Here is a 23,655-nt window from a genome sequence, read left to right on the forward strand (position 1 = left end):
CTTTTTTCTGTTTTCAGCATATGCAGTGATTGAAAATGGACAAGTGGAATGTCCCAAAGGTTTTAAAAGGATGAATGTCACCCACTGTCAAGGTAAGTTAGAAAAATTGTTTAAGAAGGTCATTTGTGCGTGGTAGTACACAGTACTGTGCAAAAGTATTGAGCTACCCATAATTTCCATATGTACTGCCACGAAAATGGAAATTAGAGGCAGTGATATGTTGAAATTTGTGCAAACATATACAGATATACAGTATTAAAGGCAAAAGCAGAATTTATATAACGCTAACTAGTTTGAAAGTCAATATTTTGTATGACCACCTTTATTCTTCAACACCTTCTGAACCCTCTTAGACACGCTTTCTTGTCAGTTCTTTAAGTAGTCTTCAGGAATAGTTCTCCAGGCTTCTTGAAAGATATCCGAAAACTGGATGTTGGCTGCTTTTTTGTTTTGTTCTCTGTCAAGATGATCCAACACTGCTTCAATAATGTTGAGGTCTGGGCTCTGGGGAGGATTCATCACTCCATGAGACCTGTTGCCACTGTTTTTTAGTCCAGTTCTTGTGTAATTTGGCATACCTAGTCCTTTTTACCTTGTATTCCCTCCTTAAGAATGGCTTCTTGACAGCCACCTTTCCAGAGAGACTATTTCTGACGAGGCCTCTGTGAACACTAGATGATTTTCTTTTGTTCTCCACTTATCAAGATTTCTCAATTTCTTTAAGAACACTCTGCACATCATGCTGAGATATGCCAAGTGTTGAGGAGTCACTTTGTTGGTGTGAAATACTATTATACGCCTGTCAGTGTGTGTTTTTTTTGGCATTTTTCATAGACTTAACTGTAAAAATGGGAACAAATTGTGTGTCTTTGTGACAGGTTGCTGGTAACAAAGTGCTTAAGGATAATATTTAACATTGCTTCTTGCCAAGTTGTCTGTTGTGTGAAGACAAAACATCCCTTGAGTTGGGTCCCTTTTTCCTTCTATAATCTTACATAGGTCAGTGTTAAGAGGCTTAACAAACAAAAAAACATTGCTCTGAAAATGGTCAGGTAGAAATATTGGACTAAGTACAAAAAAAAGCAGCCAAACCCTGTCCAAACCCCAGACAACTGTTGCTCAAGACCACTTTAAAAGATAAATCTACAAGTAAATTTGTCTTTTTGGAAGCAAAACATATTAAAGAAATGAGGAGTGACTCAAGACTTTTGCTCTGGACTGTTTGATTTAACCAACAGAATATACAAAACCTTATTAAAAATGACAAAGACGTAATGAAAAGCACTTTTCCCTTTTTTTCATGCATATGTTGCTCCCTTAAGACCTCTTTAACAGTATTACTGTGTATCTGACCGCTATTTTAACAAGGGCAAAACCTCAATCAGATCAAGGGTCAGAGCTCAGCAACCAATAAGCACCAGGGGCTCCTGTTTTGATTGGTTTTGGGGTTCTAGAGGCAGCTGTGATATGGCAAATGTGGATCTTTGAGTACTTTTCGGGGAAATTTTACTGCAGTTTGTTGCTCTGCCTTCCCAAACAGAAGAAAACCTGCATGACTGCCAGCGAATGCCTCCAACTGTATGTGGCAACAAACTTCAAAGATCTGTCCCAGAATGTTGAATGTTTTCTCCGACTGCAACATCACAGGGGTGGCAAATTGTTAGCTGGCTTGATGGTCCAAGGAGCAATAACCACCCACAGTGTAAAATCCGTAGACAATCTCCCCAGAAGAATTCAGAACATTTATATTTGTTGATGGTGTAAGTACCCAACACCAGATTTAATTGACATGAACAAATAAGCAATGGCTAAATGTCAAAGGCAATAATGCACAGCTTGATCAGAGACCCATCGCTGACAACTGATGTTGACACTTAGAATATGAAAATGTGCTCTGCTTAAAGCTTTGTCACTGATTTGATTAACAGTGTCACGATTCCAATGAGCAATACTTACTGTGTTCTTTGGAGTATAACAATCTTGTGTTCTAGTGAACAGCTTGATCACCTTAATGACAGACTTTATTCATTATTGCTGGTAATTTAATACATTTTCTGACCTGAATAAAATTATTCATATTTTCAGGGAATGACTGAACAGGGAAACATATTTCAATAAAGCAAAGACCTTTGTGGACATGAGCACTCTTATTTTCCAGCGGTGTATCGACCAGCCAACGTTTGTGGAAATTTATCTTTCAGTTATTCATGCTTTTCCTTTATGATTGTTTCAAGATGTTACTCCCTTTCAGTTGCTCGTTTCTGGAGTTCCAAAAGAGCCAAACTGACAGTTACCAACAATATTTACTAAAGTGCTTTAAAGTTTCTATCCCGTTCAGCTGCTACTCCACTCCCAAAAATTATTTCTAATTTCAGGTCTCGCACCAGCTGCCAAGAAGGCAAAATCAGCTTTTTCAGGGAATTTTTTTCATTACTCACAGGATGGTGTCCAGCCTGCCCAAGTGTGGCTTCTATTCTGAGCTGCTTGTAGTGTATTTTCTTGGAACTGAGCAGAGCTTCTTTCATGTACTGTAACAGGCCTGATTTACTGCTGCTTTATGTGTATGCACTGACTGCTGCGGTTAGTGACGTCCTCCCAACAGAGCGATAAGATGCCCCATCAGAGCTGAAGTCAGCTCACTGACTTCAGAGACTATTATCTTATCTTCAGAAACTGCTTCTGAGTAACTGGGTTGGCCATTTGTCGCTGAGCTTGTTGGATGAAGGGCCCATTGAGACACATGTGCTCTCTGTTGTGGGTGGCAAACTGGTACTTATAGCCGTATTACTCATATACCACTTCAAAGAAGAGATGACGGAAATCTTACATAACTCTTGTGACATTTTGGATCAAGTTAATGAAAGCTGGTAAAAGATTTACAATACTCACATTTGACATTCATCATCTTGATGAGAACCTGATATGTCAATAAAAATCTCCCTGTTTTTCCTGAACAATGGTTGTATTCTAGTGTTTCTTTTTTTTTTAAATACATGCATTTTTGTCCCTTTAAGTCATGTCTGGTTTCAGACTTTCAAATAAGTCCTAGGGTAATTTCTTTTTACCCATAATGCTGATACATGACAAAGAAAATTATTCTAACAATTTACTCTTCATAAATAACTCTGCGGGGGCTTTTTTAATCATGTCTCTACTGAAGTCAAGAGAAAGCAAGATCAAATAAGGTGGCATTGGACTGTTTGACACTTGGTGAACATGTATCTTTATGTGTCATTTGACTATAAAAACAGTCACTGTAAATGCTTCTTGTGAGCTGTTACCACAAGCAACCAAGCATAAACTCAAAATAGATGTTGAGATTAGTGCTGGTCATGACAGGTTGTCATGGAAGTCAGCTTCAATCCCCATCAACCCACCAGCAGACTGTAACAATAGCACTAATCTGGGACTGAACTGAACCACGGATTAAAGACCCCATGTGATGAAGGCTGAGCCCAAGGCTGACCTGAACTCTGACCAGATGCTTCTTAAACTAAAATCAAGTCACTACAGCACCTGCACTCCCGACACTGTTGTTCCACAGTGTAGACTGTGTTTCTCACCAGAGGCAGGCATGCCATCTGTGGTCTGCTTCATTGTCTTCACAGCAAGTACCTCATCCTTCATCTAAACAGACTGCTTCTCAGTAGAAACACAGGCTTGTTTATATTGTCATAACACAGAGGCTGAGAGCTCTATCTCAGCTTCAGGGCTTGTGCCTCCTCAGAGAGATTTACAAGAGAAATGGAAAGGGCAACAGAGATAGAAAACAACAAAAGGGACATTGAGGTATTCTCTGACTTTACTTCAGTCCTCAGAGTTTATCAGACTCCATCCCTTATAAGCTCACTTTTTCCAGCAGGAAGCAAAACAACAAAACAAGAACAGATTAATTAGAATTGGGAAAATTTGTGGTGGCAGGCTGTCGGGTTCCAGTCGTCAAAGCAATGGGGAAAGACCTAATGATGTACTCTTTGTTTAACACGGTAGAAAAACAAACTTTGCCTGGTCCTGGTGTGATTGCATGACTAAGCGCCTCAAATATGTCCCCCATCCTCCTGGCTGGCACATTAACTTGCTTGTTTGACTCTTCTTGATTTAGTGACTCAGGAGCTCAGTTGGAGCCCTAGACAAACCTCACTAGCCACTGTATGACTCCAGGCTATGTTTCAGGCTACAGGGAAACAGAGGGAAAAATCCTCTTGAAGTCTTTCACTTATTGACGCAGGATGAAGATGCTGTTACACTTCTTGGACACAAATGGGAAGTTCCTGAGGAAAATAATAATGTAAAACATTCTGGTATGCCCCTTGTGTTTGACTGACTCCTCCCGCAGCTTTAATATTTTACAAGATAAAAGACAAGATTTGTAGTGTGCTTTGTTTTACACTGGTCAAATTCATGAAGCATGTCTTGGCCTTATCATCACTCCTCATTGCTTTCAAACAACAGCGTAACCTTAAAGTTTCCATTTTTCATCGCCTCTCAGCAGATTTGATTACATGATCTACTGCAACCCTCTGACTCCTTTCAAGATGCAATAGATTTTTTCTTTGACTTAGATTTTTATCATCTCTTCTGGTCTGCAAGCATGAACGTTTTGTGTACTCCTGAAGTGCAGAGCACTAAATTTGATAGTTTAACCAAGTTTAGTTGGAGGGTTCAGGGTGAGTTCAGGAAAATGTTTTGCTTCATGATTTTATGACTGATGGATGGGTTGCATATTTAACAGACATCAATGAGTGCCTATTGCCCGGGCTGTGTAAGAATGCTGACTGCCTCAACACCAGAGGAAGCTACAGGTGCACATGTAAAACAGGCTACATGTTAGATGCTGCCAGGAGCCACTGTGTCTGTAAGTATTGTGTTTTTTCTTTGAATCATAATCACATTATTTAGGGCCAGGGTCATTATATAGTGCATTGAAATATAATGGATATATGACCTCTTCCATAGCGGACAAAGCAGTGTCAGACGAGAGGGCATCATGCTACCGGTCACTTTCAGCAGGCACATGCTCTCTGCCGCTTGTTAATCACATCACCAAGCAGATATGCTGCTGCAGCCGTGTGGGCAAAGCCTGGGGATCTGAGTGTGATCGATGTCCTTTACCAGGTTCAGGTACAGTACCAAGATCTACTATATTCTCTTGCTAAATAAGTTCCAAAGAATAATCTTTTCCTCAGTCTGCAAACTCAAATGTCCATTTCAGGTTTTACTTATCCGGCTGAGAAACTCTTTGCGAGGTTAAATGCTTTTGCAGACGTAAAATATCATATGTAATCTGCTGCAAGGACTACCGACAGTAGTGAGAGCACAGGCAAAGGATATTTACCACACAGTCACCATTCTGCTCTTTGCCAGGCGTATAAAGCATTTCAAAATAACTAAGTATGTTTGGAGTGGAGAAGGACCAAAAACATAACAGTTTTCATATTTTGGAGCCTACATAATGGTGGGAGTCAGTCTTGTGTTATCACTCCAACCCTCAGAGAGAAACCCCACTAATATACCGGCAAAGCTTCACAGCAGAAATTCGTAGCATTGCCAAGTGAAACATGGGAAGTAGTTGTCATCTTTTTCTCTATCCAGATCTAATCTTCAAAGTCTCAGAGAGAAACAAGCTGGTTTTATGGAGTGTCTATGCTGGCCAGTGATTCATAGGGATTGTCATAGATCAGATATCACACACAGACCTCCTTGGTGCTGCTCAACCAGGACAGACACACTGCACAGTTACACAGCCTCTGATTATTTCAGATGATGGCTTTTGAATTGCCTGACAAGCTTCTACAGCCATATTCCGAGCAAGGCCAAGCCAGGCCCATTACTTGGAAACAAAAGTCCTTCCATACATACTCCAGATCCTATGTTGTGGATTGTCATCATATATTGCCTCATTTACCCTCCACTTTAACTTTAACATTAAGTAGCCTTTCATGTCCACGTTTCCTGCATTTACACCTGCATTTACACCGATCACAAACCTGTCATTACTCATGTCTCTATTCCAGACTCTTTTGGCATAGAGTTGCTGGTTTCAGGTCAGGTAAGGGACACGGGGCTTCTCACTTGTAATGGATTCACCATTGCTGAGGTTTGTTGGACTCAAACACAAGGAGATGCAGTTTCCCCCCTTTTATCTAGTCAGCCAATCCTCCAAAAGCCTCTCATTTGCATGCCTCTACAACAAAGAGTTCAAGGGTCAGTCAGTGTTACAGGATCCACTTCTTCCCCTACTGGCACCGTTTTGTCCGTGTGTTTCAGTGTACACATATCCCCCATATTTTTAAATCCTTTCGGTGACAGCTCTCACTGGTGTGATGGCTCGTTGGTTCTGCAGCAATCACCTAATTTTTCCATTCACAGCACACAGTAAAACATAACATCATCATAACAGCGTTACATAGACGGCTTATAATCTTACTGTGAATATCAATCAGACAAAGTTAGCTCTATGAGCCCCAGCTCATACTACAGAGGTGATGTTTTCTATCACTTGCTCCTGTGCTTTCTGTCCTACAGACCACTTCAAGGAGATCTGCCCGGCTGGTCATGGATACACTTACTCGCGCTCGGAAGTGCAGATTTCTCTCAGACAGGTGGAATTTGATGAGGTGCAGAGCACAGGGGTTTCACTGGAGGAGCAGTATCCATCCTCTGAACCTTCACTGCTGCCCACTGGGTCACGATATAACAACTACCCACAAACACCTCGTGTGTCCCAATACCCTCAGTACCCTGAGACACCACAAGCACCTCAGCACCCTTTGACTCCACATCATCCTTCTTATTCAGGGAGAGAAACCCCTAGACAACCAGAAGGTAACGTTAACATCTTTGATATGTTAAATCTCTTCCTGGTTAGGTTTGTAAAGGAAGAGTTATGCTGGTTGTTTATTATACACTTAGGACTTTACACAGACAAGACATTCTACATGACAATAAGAATGCAGAACAAGCTGATTGATTATGCAACGGGATATTTATCTACAAAATGTAAATGGGTTTACAGATTTTTATGGGAATCTAAACTCATCAACAGGATGTTTGGATCTTCAATAATAAATTATTTCTCCAATACTGAGCATATTCTAAATTGTATCCATGTCCCCTATCTATCAAGATTAGAACTTCAAAGAAATTCACACACACAGAGGGCCATGTATCTACATCCTCCTACTTGATTTAATGCTGGAAAGATCATTCACCGGCTGCACCATGACATTTTGATTTAATTCAGTGCATAGTTCTATAAATATTTAGGGATTTTGTCTTCATTATAAGAGATCTCTTTTTCCTTGTCTCAATTTGCATTTTTTCTCAGCCTCTAGTCTACAAGTACAACCTGGCTCAGGGGATATATTTTCTGTTGGCTTTATTTCATTAGAAATAAAGACCCTTATAGCTGCAAATTAAGTACATATGTGCGTACTCATCAATGACAACTGATAAACCTTTCCTTCTTTTTTCTGTCTTTATTCAGATGTGGAAATTCTGACCCCAGTAAGTATTCCCTCCCTGTCAGTCTCTTTGCACATGCTTTGAGTGCAGTATGTTTTTCTTTGGACGACGTGATTGTGGGCTCATTTTGATTATGTAACTAAACCAACAAAATGTTGGTAGATACACGCACACCAAATTAGCACAGAATTTACCAACAAAAGTCAACAAGAATGTGTTAGGGTTAACCCAAATCGTTTTTGACAGAGAGTATTTGCTTGTTTTCTAGCCAGCTGTTGTGACTGACTCACCACTGAAATACCCAGGTATTTTTTTCTTCTTGGTTTTACTCATACTAGTGATACAACATGACTGTTTAACTAACGTCTCCACACTGTTGTTTAAAGCCTCCTGTGGTTTTATTTAGCATTTCATTCAGGCACAGACATGTTATGTGTATTCTATGAATTGCCCCCGCACAGCAGTGGCAAGTCTCTTTGTCTGTTTTTCCCCTTACGCCAGTGAAAATATTGACACTAAAGTCTGAAGGATGACTACATTCAATGAGTCGATTTGATTTATTTTGGTAATTGTGATGTTTTAGCCTTCAAAATAAAGAGTAGATCTTTTTTATTCTGTTGAACTATGAGTGGCAGCTGAAGCAGTAGAGACAGAAAAAACAAGCAGTGTCATGTTTTTGTTGCGGAGACCTCATGCTGTGTGTGGCAGAGTTAATTAGTTTTCTCATTTTTACTCACCTACTACATTATGACTCACCTAATTCCTCTCAATAGGGAGCTCCCCGGACTCCCCGAGTATCAACCTGAAGCCAGACTCAAAGGAAACAAGCTCCATAGATTCAACCACAGGTAAATTTAAAGTATCTATACAGGAATTAAGCTGTCTAGGAACAGTGGCTACATCTTAAAAACAATTTGGCTGGTGGACATGGAGCTGTAGAACTACCATGCAAAAGAGCAGCCAGGAGCTTAACTCTTGGTTTTTTATGCTCTCTGTCAGCTGCTGGCAAACAGCAGCGCATCGCATAAGGAATTTTTGTAAAGTAAAGCTGGGGAAAGCTTTATTTGACCTTATTTTTCAGAGCCAATTTGGCTTAAAGCTGTTGGGCTGCACAGAGGGTGAGAGGGCGGGAAACCTAGAGAGAGCATGCCTCTTGGAAGGGGATGTTATCCTGAATGAGCAATGGCCAGATTTTTTGAAAAATAGAGGAAGAGACAAGCAACATGATGAAGGTGTGTTTGGGTGACAGACATAGTGTGAGAAAAAGCAGCAGGGAGATTTAAGGAGTGAGAAGAATTTACAATTGTCTTTTAGGGATAGTGTTTTTGTCCTCAGCAAGACATCAATGTCCTGTTATTTCCCCTCTCTCCTTGGATGGAAAAAGACAAGAACAAAACTAATGTCAGGCTCTACGGTGCATGACCTGTTTCTTGACAAACGCTTTGTAAGAGCGCCATACCACCTGTTAGAACACTACACTGCTGTAAAACCACTCCTCTCATCCAAGACTCCACCTATAAAACAGCAAGATGGTTACCCATGAGGAGCAACATGTGTTGCTGGAATGCACTTTTTTATTTTTTATGGCCTCCATAATGTTGGGTCAGAAATGTTATTGTCTGTTTTCTGGGCAATGACTGCGGATCTTTTTGCTTTTTCATAGGGATTAACAAGTGTGCGACTATGCCCAATATATGTGGCCGTGGGAAATGTATTCCTGTGCAGACCGGCTATACTTGCAACTGTGAGCCAGGATTTAAGCTCAGTGCACTGCAAACCAATTGCATTGGTAAGTGACAAATGAAGTGAGCGATAGATGGAGCAAGACAAGAGTAGCAGTGCTCAAAGAGAAGCAGGGGCACATAAACACACTCGTGAGCCCAGGGCGACTTTATCTATCATCAGTGCCGTGCAATGCAATGCAAGGCCTCTTCACCAATCATCACACAGTGCAGAGTCCTTGAGAAATCAAGCAAGTCAAAATGAAAGGGATCTGTTTGTTTATAGTGACCTGTTCCCTGATGCCTGACAACAGCACACAGGCCCTCCGAAGAGCTGCTATGATTATGCGATGATTTACTTCACAAAGGCCTTGGCTGCAGCCTCTTCTCTTCTCGGCCGGGTTTTAGCCCATCACTGAGAAAGGGCTATATCGCAGAGTAGCTCCAGAGTCAGGGCTTTGAATGTATTGACTGTCTGCTGGTGAAACGCAATAATAATATACTTTACTTCTTTCCATGTAGATGTGAATGAGTGTGATGAGGACCCATGTGAAGGGAAGGGCCGTTGTATAAACAACTATGGCTCCTACACCTGTCAGTGCCACAGCGGCTACAGCCAAGTCATCACTCAGAACAGGAAGTTCTGTCAAGGTGAGACACATTCCAATTTACAGTAGGAGATATAATGTTTCCAATGGAAACCAAGGCCACTGTTAACTCTGTCTGTTATAGCTCTGCAAGTTCTTGCCTGTCAGCACTGTTTGTTTAGAAAGCATCCTGTCCTAATTAATACTGTGGAACACAACCCTCACTTTCTTTTCCATTCTCCTTGTTTTTCCTTTAACTGGTAGACATTAATGAGTGCAGCATGCCCAACAAGTGCCAGAATGGCAAATGCGTTAATACAGAAGGATCTTACACCTGTGAATGCAGCAGTGGCTACGCCAAGTCTCGGAGAGACCTATGCGAAGGTGACTTGCGTGCAACAGCACACGGAATCATAATAACGTCACAGCACAATCCAGCCAGACCTATTTGTTTGCTGCCATGAATTTTCATGCAGCCGAGAAACAAAACACATATTACATTTTCCTTTAGTCTAAGCCAAGAATACATCTCTGTTCACTCCATGGAGGATTGTGTGGGTGTATTTATGTGTATATGTCAGCATTTGTGACCACACACCTTGTTTCTTCCATGCATGCACACATTGTTTTAGAAATATTGTTGTATTAACAACTAATCCAAATGATGTTTTTATGTTCCGCCTTCTCCCTGAACAGATATAGATGAGTGCAGAGATCCCAGCTCCTGTCCCAACAGTGTCTGCATCAACACACTTGGCTCCTTCCAGTGCCAGGCCTGTGGCCCGGGATTCAGGCCTGTCAATGAAAGATGTGTGGGTAAGGCAACCTCACACTTCATTAAAGTAACAACAGTACTGCCACCCCCCAGGGTCCTAAGGGTGTTTCCAACCACTGCATGCAAAGGAGCTAGGTCTCCCTCTTCTCTGTAAAAGCTTCCTGTGTCGGGCAACATTGACCGGCTGCTGGTCTTTTTTGGCTTTAGCACAAAGAAAAAAGAAGGCAGCATGGCATCAGGCTGTGTAGTTTAAAACCTGTCGACAGTTTCTGATACAATACAGTTGACCACGTACCATAAGTTGAATTACATCTGCAGTCTTCCAGCTTGCTCATGCTCACAGAAATTATAAAATAGATTGTATCGTTGCTCCAGAGAACTTTATATTGGATATCTTATGTTGAGTGGGGAACATTCCAGGGGCCACATGACAACCCATAACCACAGCGATGATGGCTATATTGCATACTGAGCGCAACCCTCCACCTTCTTTGCCCATTCAGTCTTTCCACATCCGATATATTAGCTCCTCCACCCAGCAGCCTCTGCATGTCCCCATTATTGTTTAAACATATTCACAATGTTATGTCTGATCTTTGGATATCACTGGTTCCATTAAAAGATTGTTTATAATACTTCAATTTGGGAGAGTCCAAATATTGTCTCTTGGCCACAGCCTTGAACAAACAGTGTATTATTGTTGGAGAGGTTCGGTCACTGCACCGTTGAGCCCAACCGAAGCGAACAAGGCTTTATTACCACTGTCGAGGTAGGTGAGGGGATAGAGCAGTCACAGGAGACGTATTAGAGGGGCAAAGGGTCAGTTCCTCACTGCAAAAAGGTCATTGCATACAAACAAATTTTCTCTTTCACCCATAATGATGTCTCCAGGCTAAAGTGAGACTCCTTGTAAGGATTATTTGATTTGACTACACAAATGGCCACCAGACTACACCTGGTGTTTGTTTTATGTAAGCTTACATGCCAGAAGCTCCCAACCCTTAAAGTGGCCCTGTTACATAACAGTCTGACTCGTGTTACTTACCACATCTCCTCCATATAACCTTGCACCCCTCTAATTTGTTTGGAAACCTTAGCTTCTGGAGTGTGTATTTACAGAAATATGAAAAGCTTACACACCAGAGGAATAATGGAAAATTTGGAGACTAACTTTAGCAGTACTTTTGACTTCTTTTTAAAAGAATTTCATCTTGAGTCCAATGACTAATGTTCACGTTTAAAGTTTGGTCAACTCTTTGCCTCCAAAGAAAACAGCACTGAAGCTTTTTGTTTCTGTTTTTCACTTTGCTAAAATTATTCATTCCGTTTAAATCTGTGATCTATAAATAGTATCTGAGAAAAACCCTGTAAATGAGGGATAACACAGGAGGTGGTTTTTTCTTACTCATGCGAACAGAGCTACAGTATGCGTCTGGCACTGTGGCAGACACATAGAATAGGCAGTGTTAGCACTGGGTTTCCAGTCAGTTAAGGGCAGCGCAGTGCGGTCGTTTTGGCCCAACAGGCCGAATCGAGGATAAGCCTAATTGTTGGTATGATGGAGAAAACAGCTCCATTCCCCAGTCAGGGCTTATCTGAGAAGCCTTAGAGATGCTGGATGATTGCTGAAACAAAGTACTGGTGCACACTGACAGACGTTTGGCAGTGCCCATGGCAGGAAAAACAAAACCCAGTCTGTGACTCTCTTGCAATGTTTTCACTGTGCGGTGATTTGTGCCTCAGGATCTGTATCACCACTCAATAACATCCCCTCTTCACCTCATTTGCAGAAAAATACTTTTCCTTCCTCTTCCCCCTTTTCCTTCTTCTTTGAACACCTCCCTCTCTTTCTCCCAACTCAACGTCAGCTGACTTGTAAAAAGCTACTGTTAACACTTGATAAAACTAACTATTAAATTATTTCTGCTAGAGGTTTCTGCTAGAGGTTTTCCACAAATACAATTTCTGGGTCAACAGTTTGGACTCATGAAGTGGAAAAGACAGCTACTGCAACAAGTTGTAAAAAGGCTGAATGAATGAGGTCCGTGTGTTGATGTAATTTCATGACTGCTGTTTGCAGTTATTGTGCACTCTAATTATCTTTTAATTGTTTCCCTTTTGCTCCTGAACTATGCAGTTCTTTTTTTGTGAATACAGTTTTTTTTCTTCTGAATTTAAGACTGTTAAGACTGTTTACTGCTGTAAAGGATTTCTATTATGTTGCATTTCAAGAGATACAGCTCTGTTTTCTGTTTTGCTGTTGTTTTTTCAGAAATGTCCTGATTTTTTTTTTTTTGGGGGGGGGGTGAATTCGTACCTATTGTAAATCACATTACATAGTTGTGATAGAGTGGAGCCTGAAATTGTCCCCTCATATATACTTTCCTGTCCTGACCTCTATGTCTACAGATGTAAATGAGTGCTTGAATCAAACCGTGTGCGGTCGTGGTAGGTGTGTCAACACGGAGGGCTCCTATAGGTGCAACTGTTTCCACGGCTACAAACTCTCACCAGACAATGTTTGTCAAGGTAACTGTCAGTCAGACATTATTACCACCCCGTATCAAAGTAACAGCTCTGTGAATAGTTCTCCACAGTGCTACTACAGAAGCCTTGCGGTACCATTCAAGGCTTATAAAAAAGCTACAAAGAGTTCACGGTTGTTTTTTTTCTGTGGCCCTCTGATTTTTTTCTCCTCTATATCTTTCCTCCAGATGTGGACGAATGTGGGCTTCCGGGAGTCTGTCTCAACGGCCGCTGTGTCAATTTGGACGGCACCCACCAATGCACCTGTAACCATGGTTACCAAGTCACCTCAGACAGCAAATCCTGCGAAGGTCTGCAAAGTATTATTTAGAGCTATTGGGTGTAACTCATCATGCATACCTCTCCTCTCATGGAGCTTTCCCAACAGCAGCATAATGTCTGCAAATTATTTCTTTTTGCTAGATGTCAACGAGTGCGCAACTGGTAATGCCTGCCCTGCGGGAATTTGCATCAACACTCAGGGTTCCTTCACTTGCCAGAACTGCAGGCCTGGGTTTGGACCATCTGCTGATGGACTGAGATGTGAAGGTAAGAACATGTCTGTCTGAGGTTTTACACTAATTGGCAGTGTTAAAGAAACATGGGTAGATAATGGAGTTTTTCTATCCATTTGTGATGATTTCTTTCTTATTGTTTCCAGACATTGATGAGTGTGCCCAGGGTGACTTGTGTCAGGGAGGGGTGTGTGCCAACACGCAGGGATCTTTCACTTGCACCAGGTGTAAGGCTGGCTACAGAGTGTCTCAAGACCGGCAGAGATGTGAAGGTGAATTCAATTTCCAGCTGTGCTTCTCATTCAGTAAACTCCATTAGTATTTTCAGACTTACTCAACACATCTGGGCAGTTTCTCAGCTCACCATTAAATTTGCGTTGCTGTGCAACTGGTTTCCCTCCACGTATTCATCCGTGTATGCATGTCTATTCGTGGGTTTTGCTCAGATATTGATGAGTGCCAGTCCCTGTCTACATGTGCCAATGGGATCTGTCTAAATTCGGAAGGCTCTTACACCTGTGAGAACTGCCCTACCGGGTACGGAGTGTCATATGACGGGGAACTCTGTGAAGGTTGGTTATTTCAACTCTACCATTGAAAAATAGAGCTCAGCAGTTATACCACATTTTTCTTTGGTCACAAAAGCAAAACTGGTGGTGAAAACACTTGTTGTTTGTTGTGAGTTTAAAAAAAGAAATCTTGAATATAAAGAAAGCCCAGTCTTGTGTAAAAGTCTAAATGTGCATATTGTTTCACAACAGATATTGATGAGTGTGAGCTTCCCACTACATGCCCCCAGGGAACATGTACAAACACAGAGGGCTCATTCACATGTCTCATCTGCCAGCCAGGTTTCAGAGTCTCTGAGGATGGACAGTGCGATGGTGAGGCTTTGTGTTTGCACAGAAATATGTTTCTTTTGTATTTATATGTGTGAGCTCAGGTATTTGTTGCCTCTGCCTTCATTCAGACATGACATACCTAACCTCTGCACCCACCATAGTTTCAGCTAAGGTCAAATATGCCTGCTAAATTAGCAACCTTAAAGTTGTATCTAACAGCAACAGGTGTGGCGGTTTGAACTCAAACTGCCTTCATCTGAGTCTAAATCTCCTAGACATCACATCATAGCTGGATTCTGAACTTCTCTGTCTCTTGCACCACTCATCTGATCTTTGCTCAACACAATGACACACCAATCCTCAAATAGAATAAAATGATGTCAGGCAGATAGCTCAAGTGAAAAGAGGTGTCGACAATTCTTCTGTCTAACCATCATGGAATTGATTACAACTGGTGGACTTATTTATAGCCAGAGATGGTTATCTGGACTGTGATCTGTCTGCATATTTGTGTCCAGATGTGGATGAGTGCTTGGTGGCTAACTTGTGCCCAGGCCAGCTGTGCTTGAACAACCCAGGATCTTATACCTGCCAGAGCTGTGAAGCTGGCTTTCAACTGTCTGAGGATGATCACACCTGTGAAGGTAATTCTACTTCTGTATCTACTTAGCTGTTAGAACAATAAAGAACGTAACTATGGTAAACTTGGGACCAAAATCATTGTGGATCAAGGCAAAAGAAGAACATATTAGTCCCAAAACATGATTAGAGGAGATCTGTATAGTGCACTGTAATTTTTCAAGACATGATTTGTGAGATCAATGCAGTAAAATGGCTGCTTTGACAAACCCGTTGAGGTTACATCTGTCATGACTTCATGGGAAGCAAAAAAGCAATGACTTTTTAAAAAGGTTTAAACACGGACTCAGTTAGTCATACTGTATATATGTGGTGTTTTTGAATTGGAGTGTGGATCTAGCCTGAGATGAAGATCCCCCGCTGATATGTGTCTTTGTACTGGGAAATAATTTCAAGAAACATGTCCAAGTCAACCTCTGATAGGATTTTAATGGCTCATCTGATGCCATGGAAAATATTAATGGTTTAATTTAAAATGAAGTCAGCCACTCCCTTGCCTTCCATGTACTGCAGCATACTCACCCTGTTGAACTCACTCTGTTCGCCAGAGGGCAAAATGAAGCCATCTTAATCATTTAACAACGGTCTATGCTTTTTTTTTTTTTCCCCAAGAAATACAATCCGTACCGGCTCGAGGAATTTCCAATAATCAAATATCAGTGAGCTGGTGACTATTTGTGGATACAGTAATTATAAGCCACCTGTAATAGCTTGCTGTTTTAGAATTGATGACCATCCTGCATACTTATCTGTCCACCCTTTTTAATAAAATACTGTCAGTGCAATGTAATAAAAAGGGCTTTCCTTACTGTATGTTAGCAGCATGTTGAGCTGAGTCACACTCATCCACTGATCATATTTAACAGATAAGATAGTAGGAGGAGCACAAAAATGGGTTATTTCAGATCATAACCTACAGCTAATCTTTTCTTCTTCTTCTATCCCTTAGATATTAACGAGTGCCAAACTCCAGGTGTTTGTCCCACAGGTCGTTGCGCCAACACAGGAGGCTCCTTCTCCTGCATTGCCTGTGACCCGGGCTTCACGGTAGCACCCAGCGGCCTCTATTGTGAAGGTACAGTACAGTGGGTGGCTCCCTGTGGTTACTGAAATTTATGATCTCCATGCAGTCATTTTCAGTCATCTGTTCCAACACCAAATGACCCACTATAATACGTCATTACTTACTGTTGTTGGCAGTGATGCGTGACTTTTTGACATGTTCACTGTGGTCTGGAAGCTCTTTGTTAACAGGGGGAAAAAAAGGAATGAGACCAAGCGGTTTACAGCTGGTGTGAATGTGACCTGGTGATGATGTCTGTGTTATGTGTCAATTCAGATGTGAATGAATGTGAAGACACCAGCCTGTGCCTGGGAGGCCAGTGTACCAACAACATTGGTTTCTATAGCTGCTCTTGCCCATCTGGTCTGGAGCTGGTGGATGGGACCTCTTGCAAAGGTATGTATAGATATATATACACTTACATAGAAAAGTAGTTAGAAGTTTCTCTAAGCTTACCTCATGTTGGCATGTTGACACAGCTGTTTGAGTGTCTTTGTGCTTATTTGTGATAGACATCAATGAATGTTTTACTGTTGGGGATATCTGCGGAGAAGGAGACTGTCTGAACACTGAGGGCTCCTACTCATGCATCTGTCCTGATGGATATACCACCATCGATGGATGGCCTGGCTGCCAAGGTACGGTAACACATTGCAGCCAGAACACTAATAGCAATAGGAAATCATTATTCAGATAATTTTATGAGCTTTATGTAATTGGGTGAGGCTGATACACCATTGGAGCTAGATGGTTATAATTCAATAATGGTTTCTTGCACATGCAGCTCAAGTCATTTTTACTGTAACCTCGTTGGCACGCACACTCCATACTTATTGCAGACAGGCTGTTCTCACCATACTGTTCTGGGTGCTGAGGCCGGTGTTTCTGTGTAATGGGCCGTGGCCTAATCAACTGTCTCAGCTCACTCTCCCTCAGCTTGGACATCGGTTTGATGTCATTCCAGTCGCACCCAGTGACCCACTGGTCAGTGGTTGGGGGAAAAATGTAGCCTGATTGTCAACAAAGGAAGACTATTCAACAAACTATTTGCTGTAAGAATATATTCAATCATTTTGGACAGGATGTCAGAATCGGATCAGTGTTATTTCTGCTGGATCTTGCAAGTAGTAGGTGGAGTTAAGTAAATGGTAGATTGTCTGGCAATGCAAAACCCAGTCATGACATAAAGCAGGTAGGTTTGTCTTCCAGTCCCTGTAGCACTATACTTAGTCCCCAAGCTTGGACTTTCTTCTATTGAAATTTTGGCCTTACAGCAGCTTAGATATCATCCACACACTCAAAACAAATTGCCCAGGCTACATCAGGTACTTTGGCTGCCCGCCACAACAAATACAGGGTCCTAATTATCCTATAAATCAGACGTTGTCATGTATTTTCTTGCAGTCCACTATGATGTGTACAGTGCTGACACAATGAAAGCCAGACCCCTCTAACATGAGACTACACAGAGAAAAGAAGTGAGGAGAGGGTTTGTAAGGTCATGGGACAACAGACTGAAACCCTTCCAAACTTAATCCAAATTAACAGGTTGTGCCAGAGTCCTGCTATTCCTTTCAAGGAGTTTCAAAAAGTGGAATAAACTCCAACATTGTGCAGTCACAGCACACTGGTGTTGTTTGCATGCAGTCTGGAATATTGTTTTTTTTTTTATTCCAATCTCTGCTTTGGATATTTATCTTATTGTTTCTGTAAGATTCAACTGATAATCAAAGGTTGGAAAAGGAATACTGGCGTTTTCCCCAGTGATGAATTTTCTCTGCTTTCCTGCCAATACCCCACCTTTTACCAGGTCCAAGTACCTTACGAGCTATGTTGTAATGCTGCAATTATCCACCCATCTAAGGCTAATCAAGCATGTAGCGTTCATTATTAATTTTTTTGTCTGCGAGAAACATTCTCAACATGAGAGGCTGAGGTAGATGTTTTTTGTTCTCCGTTGTTTCCTATTTGCCAGTATGCCATTACGTGCTCCAAATGGCTAATGTATTTTGTGTTCTGACAAGCACATGATTACACCTTATATTTTGATACTTACAGTACAAGAAGGAGTGGTGTTCCCTGTGGTCCTAATGAGGACATAGGATATATGTGGATATTTAGTGATGGTCAGTGCATAGGAAACCTCGACCCAACTTTTTTTCATATGCTCTATCTTAATTTGTTGCTATTATTTTCTTTATTTTTTTAAACTCAGATGCTGATGAATGCAGTAAAGACGATGTGTGCATCCGAGGAGAGTGTCTCAACACCGATGGCTCTTTCTTATGCTTGTGTGAGGCCGGATTCAAGTTCAACGCTGACGCATCTGACTGTGAAGGTAAGATGGAATAAAACTCCCATGTGGTGTCCAGTTGTGGTGTCATGTCATGGTGAGTGTTGACCCCCATCTCTGTCCTGAGGTTTCCTCTCTGTGTAAACCAAGCATGTCAGCATTAGCTGTTTGATCGTCATGCTACATTAAGGCTTAAGCATACCCAGTATAGCAAAGTTGGCTATGATTAATTATCTATAGCACATGAGGACTAGGCTCCAGTGAAAGTGTCCAAGCCTGGCTTAGAGGCTTTCCTCCATGGTCCCCAGACTGAGAGGTTTCTGGATTACATGGCTGGAGTCTTGAACTCCCACTCCCGTGAGGGAAGTATGAATGACCACATTGTGAGCAGGAGGTGTTTCTCCCTCTGGAACGTCTCCCTTTAGCTCCTTCACAAGTTCTATGGTTGCTGTAATAATATTGTTCTTGGCGATTCTTGTTGCGTGCTTCGATTACTGAGGACAGCTACGCCACAGGCCTTCTGGCCGACTCCTGCTGCACAACCATTACACTGGGAGCAGGGGAGCCGTGGAGGGAACACTAGTTTGTGTGCAGGGATGCAATTCCATTTGCATCTCTGTTTGTCAGTTAATAACCAACGTCTGTGTCATGTTGTGAGGTTTGAGAGGAGAGGATCCACGTGCAGCTCTCAAAGGCAGCAGCAAGATAGTAAATCAAAGTATTTGATACCTTACAAAAGGTGCTGTTAGGGTAGTTTCAGGTGACACTTGATCATTTTTATCCTGTCGTACTAACTGTGATTCATGTGGGTAAATATGAGGACAGGAGGGAAAGAGTGACAATCCTGTGACAGTGACATCTTCCACTTTGTGCCTTTTTCTTTCCTTTTTAAATTTCAAACCTATATTATATATTATTATACTAGTGTGATATATATGTGATAGCCTCTGTTTGAAGTAACTATAAGATTGAATTGGATGAAGCATCTAAAGCACTTTTTAAAGAATATTTATTGAACATCTGTAGTTTCAGTGCTGCAGACATACATCACAGTTTAGTGTACGTGTGATCGGATTGTCATTTCTGTGTGGTTGTCTTTTCGTAAAACCTTACAAATTTCTCCTACCATCTGTCCATAACCTGATGAAATCTTCCATCGGGGTGAGGTAAAGATCTTAGGAAAACAATAATAGGAGCTTTTCAGCTTTTCAGCCATGGGGTCCGTTTCAAACTGGACCCCATGGCTGATAAAGAACATGTACCGGATGGCGTGGCAACCACAATGATCTGGCAATGAACAAAGGAAGCCGGGCAGATTATGTACTCAGGGACTGTTGACAAATGAACAACAGAACAGATGCTCTGCAAAATAAAACTGGAAAGTTACATAATCCGAGTACAGAGAACATAAACAGGACAAAACCTAACTGAACACAAAACCACAGGAAAACAAAAGCAATTATCATTATAAAACCCAAATAATTTGAAATTAACTTGAAGGTCTTCATGACGTTAGAAGCTATTAAACCAAATGACAAAGTCAAAATCTTAACACAAAAACTCACAGATCATGACAATCTGTCTTCTTGTTTACAGACCAGGATGAGTGCAAGGAGTTTGGAGGCTCAGTGTGTGGTACGTGGCGCTGTGAGAACACCATCGGCTCCTACCGGTGCTTCATGCAATGTCAACCTGGCAGTATTGAGGGAGACTGTGGTGAGTGTTCTAACCATGCATACAGAAGATAAAAGACCAATTGTCATTTTAAGCTTGTTTTTATTTGGAAGAAAATGTATATTCATTGCAAAGATATACCCATTTTTAAGTGGTACATATCCCTACTTCAATCCACTTACTACGTTGTGCTGCACACCCTACATGCACTTCAAGGCCCCCACAGAGATTATAATATGAAATGTAATGGAGCCACTAAGCCTGATGTGACTCAAAAGCCATTAAGTCTTTCCCACACAAACAACCAGAAGGACATTTTTTTAGATCCTGAATCTAAGTGCATTGGAAGTCATTGGAAGCATGGTGTGAGACAATAAACCAATGATAGTCTCATACTTTCAATAGCGTCAATGGAGTCACAGGTGGACTGGAGCATCACTGTTCGTCTTTAAAGAAAAGATTGAACTTTGAGACCAGCTATCTGTAAATAGTCCTTTTTTCAAATTTTCCCTTCTGTGTTGGATCATAGGGCATAGTTTGCAGTTTGTACTCATGCTAGGTGTGTGCACACAGCTGGCCTATAATATTATCATGACAGCATGAACAACTACATGCTTAGCTGCAGACCTAAACCAATTGGTTTTGAGAAAATAAGGTTTATCTACTCTCTATTGCTTGTCTTTTTTGTTCTCATATCACCATAAAAGACCAAATTGGATTCGTAACAATGAAAAGGCTCAACTTTTTCCTCATGTTACAGTAAGACAGGATCCAGACAATCACCAGAGTGACAAGAGAGGAAAGCAGTCTGAGAGCAGGAATGATGTGCTGGACTGCAGATGCAAGCTGTGGGTGTTTTTGAATGGTTGTGTGTGTATGTGAGTGTTGGTGTGTATGTACATGTGGTTAACAGTGACTTTTTGCACCCCTCTGAATGTTTTCGTGCTAGGCAAAGAGAACCAGAGAATGTAACAGTTGTAGAGATGCACTCAAAGTGTATTGCGGCTTCACATATTCTCATGACCCCAAGTTTTTATTGGACTAGCAACTGATGGAAATCAGGGGGGAGAATTTGCTGCTCCAGTGCTGAGCAGTGACAGATTGTGCCTCCATCACCCTGATCCTGACTACGTGTGGCTGCCTCCTGACTGCACTTTATGATGTTGTCTGTCTGGCACCGACGGAAGAACGGAGAGGCCTGTAGTGTGATAAGAACTGATTGAAACCAGCTGCTAACCTCTACTTCTTTAAAGGCAGAGTCAAAACAAAGCTAAGAAGTTGATCTACTGTACGTTCAAATTGGTTCAGATATACTTTGGGGTGACTATCTAATAAGGCTCAGGACTGCGTTATGGCCACCTCTTTCCCATTGCTTTTACTACACTGTCTGTGTTGTCACTAGATCCCACGACAAATACTCACTCACAGCTAAGCATTGAGTCATAGCTTCAGTTCGAGAGCCAACCGCTCTTACCCTCAAAATCCAACACTACACACAATAGTGGCTTGTTTCACCTCACGATGGGAAATTGTGGGAGATGCTGCCGTCACCTCAATAAAAGTCCAAGGAGGGAGCTCAATTACTCCAAGGCATTTTGTCTGCTTGTAAAAATCATCAGATATTTAAGAAGAGACCAGACGCTGTAATTTGCAGTTTCTGTGAGGGGCGTAGTTTTATTTTTACTCTCCTGCTTTCGAAGGGGTAGTGGTTGTCGTTGGCTCTGCTCGCTGCACTCATTTAGATTTAGAGGCCATGACAAAAACGGGAAAAACAGAGTTATTTCTACAGCAAACGTCACCCACAACTGTGCTATAAGGGTTGCACTCAAACCTACCATGATGCTGTGCACAGTGCAGCAGGACATTGTTTTTGGTTTTAATTTACGGTCATGCCCATAAGTTCCCTCGAGCTGTTCCTTGTCTTTAATAAGCCGGGCCAGAGGGCGGAAATTATGTGCGGTCACACTCTTCTCCCACCCTGTAAACGTATAGAAATGTGAACACTTTAACATGTGTGATACCCCACACTGCTGTGCAGATGGAAGTTTTTCCTATAAGTACAGACATAATATGACAGGTAAGCCGCCATTGTTTTTAACCTACGACAGGTTGTGAATGTAATGTCCACAAATATGCTGCACTGAAAGCAAACACCTCACATCATTCGTGCCTACTCGTGTGCGAAACCTTTGCATGTGGGTCCAATTAGACCAGGGAATGCCCAGAGAATATAGGAAAGTGTGGGCTGTGTAGGGTGAGCCAACAGTCACTGATGCCTATATTCTCACCCCCATGTGCTCCAGATTAACACATGGCATAGACACCGACTCATTACCCCTATCCTTATTCAAATGACAGTGTCAACGGATACAGGAAGCCAGTTTTCCTGGGTCAGACCATTAGAGTATGTACTTTTGGAGCCTGCTTGGCCCCTTAACCTCAGCTTCTCCCTTTTGAACTGAACTTCTCACCTTCTTCGCTGCCTCAGTTGTTCCTTCTGGCAATTTTCAGCACTGCATGTGTCCTGACGTAACTCATGATTACATGGAAAGACCAACTAAATAGCCCTGTGTTCTGCTGGTGTGAGACAAGCTCATGATGGAGTCATCTCATTTTCTATAAATTTCTTTTCCCGTTATTCATTTCTTTCTCTTCAAATCAATAATGCCTTGATTAGCACGACCCTCTGCTTGGATGACAGATCTAAATGCTGTCCATCAAACAATACCACAGTCAAGTAAACAAAACAACAAAAAACACTGATATAGTTTTGTTCTTGATGCGCTCATTCCTCCCAGGGAGGATTATTTGATTGCATCTCATCCCAACATGTGTTTTGCAGCAGACTTTGTTCCATGTTACGCATGAATGAAAAGCTGCCTTTAGACACTGATTATTTAATTCATTAACAGAGAGCCTTCCTCACAGACCTCCCAGCAGGCTGCCGCTGTCATTCCAACATTCCGAACTCCACTTAAGGTCTTCACACTTGAGAAAATCTTCCATAAACTTTTTACTCCTAATACTTTTCACCTTACTCTTAAAATATTCTTCACTCAGCCTCGGGAAAAATCCTCTCAAAGATATACTTTTTCATTTATATGCAGTTTCTGATCAAGTGACCCAAAAATACTTCCCCTCTTCTGCATCAGTTCTCAAGCATGCAAATCCAGTGGGTTGGCAGTTTTCAGTGCAGTATGTATCCATCTATTCTGCCCCTTCTCATCTTGCGGCCAGTTGAGCCCACAAGTCTATTCTAGCAATTTTTCTCTTTTTCAGCATTTCCTGTGCAAGATTTTACAAACAACAAAGGCGATTTTGTCTCTGTGGTTTTATTAGCTTGTGGGATCTCCTGTCTCACCCCCGAGGCATGTTAGATAAATGGCCAAGTCAGGACAGGGACACTGACTGAGGACTTGCCCCCCAGAAAGCCTGAGAAAACAGTTGTCTGCGTTGGAGGAGAAGACGGGGCTCTGGCCGAGTGCACTGTTTAAATCAAATGGGTTGTGGTTTCTCTGGCCCACTCTCTATCTTTTCTCAACTGGTGCAGACTTTA

General features: G+C 41.7%; 1 protein-coding gene across 1 annotated transcript in view; it reads left to right on the forward strand.

Moving 5' to 3' along the window:
* The window catches only part of LOC142402480 (latent-transforming growth factor beta-binding protein 2-like), an 87,460-nt gene that overhangs the window by 49,682 nt on the left and 14,123 nt on the right, over positions 1-23,655 (forward strand). The window contains exons 9-31 of the mRNA XM_075488005.1: positions 18-92; positions 4,733-4,855; positions 4,957-5,121; positions 6,526-6,825; positions 7,487-7,506; positions 7,733-7,769; positions 8,238-8,312; positions 9,128-9,253; positions 9,708-9,836; positions 10,037-10,156; positions 10,469-10,588; positions 12,957-13,076; positions 13,262-13,384; positions 13,497-13,622; positions 13,735-13,860; positions 14,035-14,160; positions 14,350-14,472; positions 14,949-15,074; positions 16,019-16,144; positions 16,409-16,528; positions 16,645-16,770; positions 18,348-18,470; positions 20,022-20,141. Coding sequence (XP_075344120.1) covers positions 18-92; positions 4,733-4,855; positions 4,957-5,121; positions 6,526-6,825; positions 7,487-7,506; positions 7,733-7,769; positions 8,238-8,312; positions 9,128-9,253; positions 9,708-9,836; positions 10,037-10,156; positions 10,469-10,588; positions 12,957-13,076; positions 13,262-13,384; positions 13,497-13,622; positions 13,735-13,860; positions 14,035-14,160; positions 14,350-14,472; positions 14,949-15,074; positions 16,019-16,144; positions 16,409-16,528; positions 16,645-16,770; positions 18,348-18,470; positions 20,022-20,141 — 2,775 coding nt within the window. The remainder of the gene's footprint in view (positions 1-17; positions 93-4,732; positions 4,856-4,956; positions 5,122-6,525; positions 6,826-7,486; positions 7,507-7,732; positions 7,770-8,237; positions 8,313-9,127; positions 9,254-9,707; positions 9,837-10,036; positions 10,157-10,468; positions 10,589-12,956; positions 13,077-13,261; positions 13,385-13,496; positions 13,623-13,734; positions 13,861-14,034; positions 14,161-14,349; positions 14,473-14,948; positions 15,075-16,018; positions 16,145-16,408; positions 16,529-16,644; positions 16,771-18,347; positions 18,471-20,021; positions 20,142-23,655) is intronic.

The sequence above is a fragment of the Odontesthes bonariensis genome, chromosome 17 (genome assembly GCF_027942865.1).
Source record: "Odontesthes bonariensis isolate fOdoBon6 chromosome 17, fOdoBon6.hap1, whole genome shotgun sequence".
In the NCBI taxonomy this organism is placed as follows: domain Eukaryota; kingdom Metazoa; phylum Chordata; class Actinopteri; order Atheriniformes; family Atherinopsidae; genus Odontesthes; species Odontesthes bonariensis.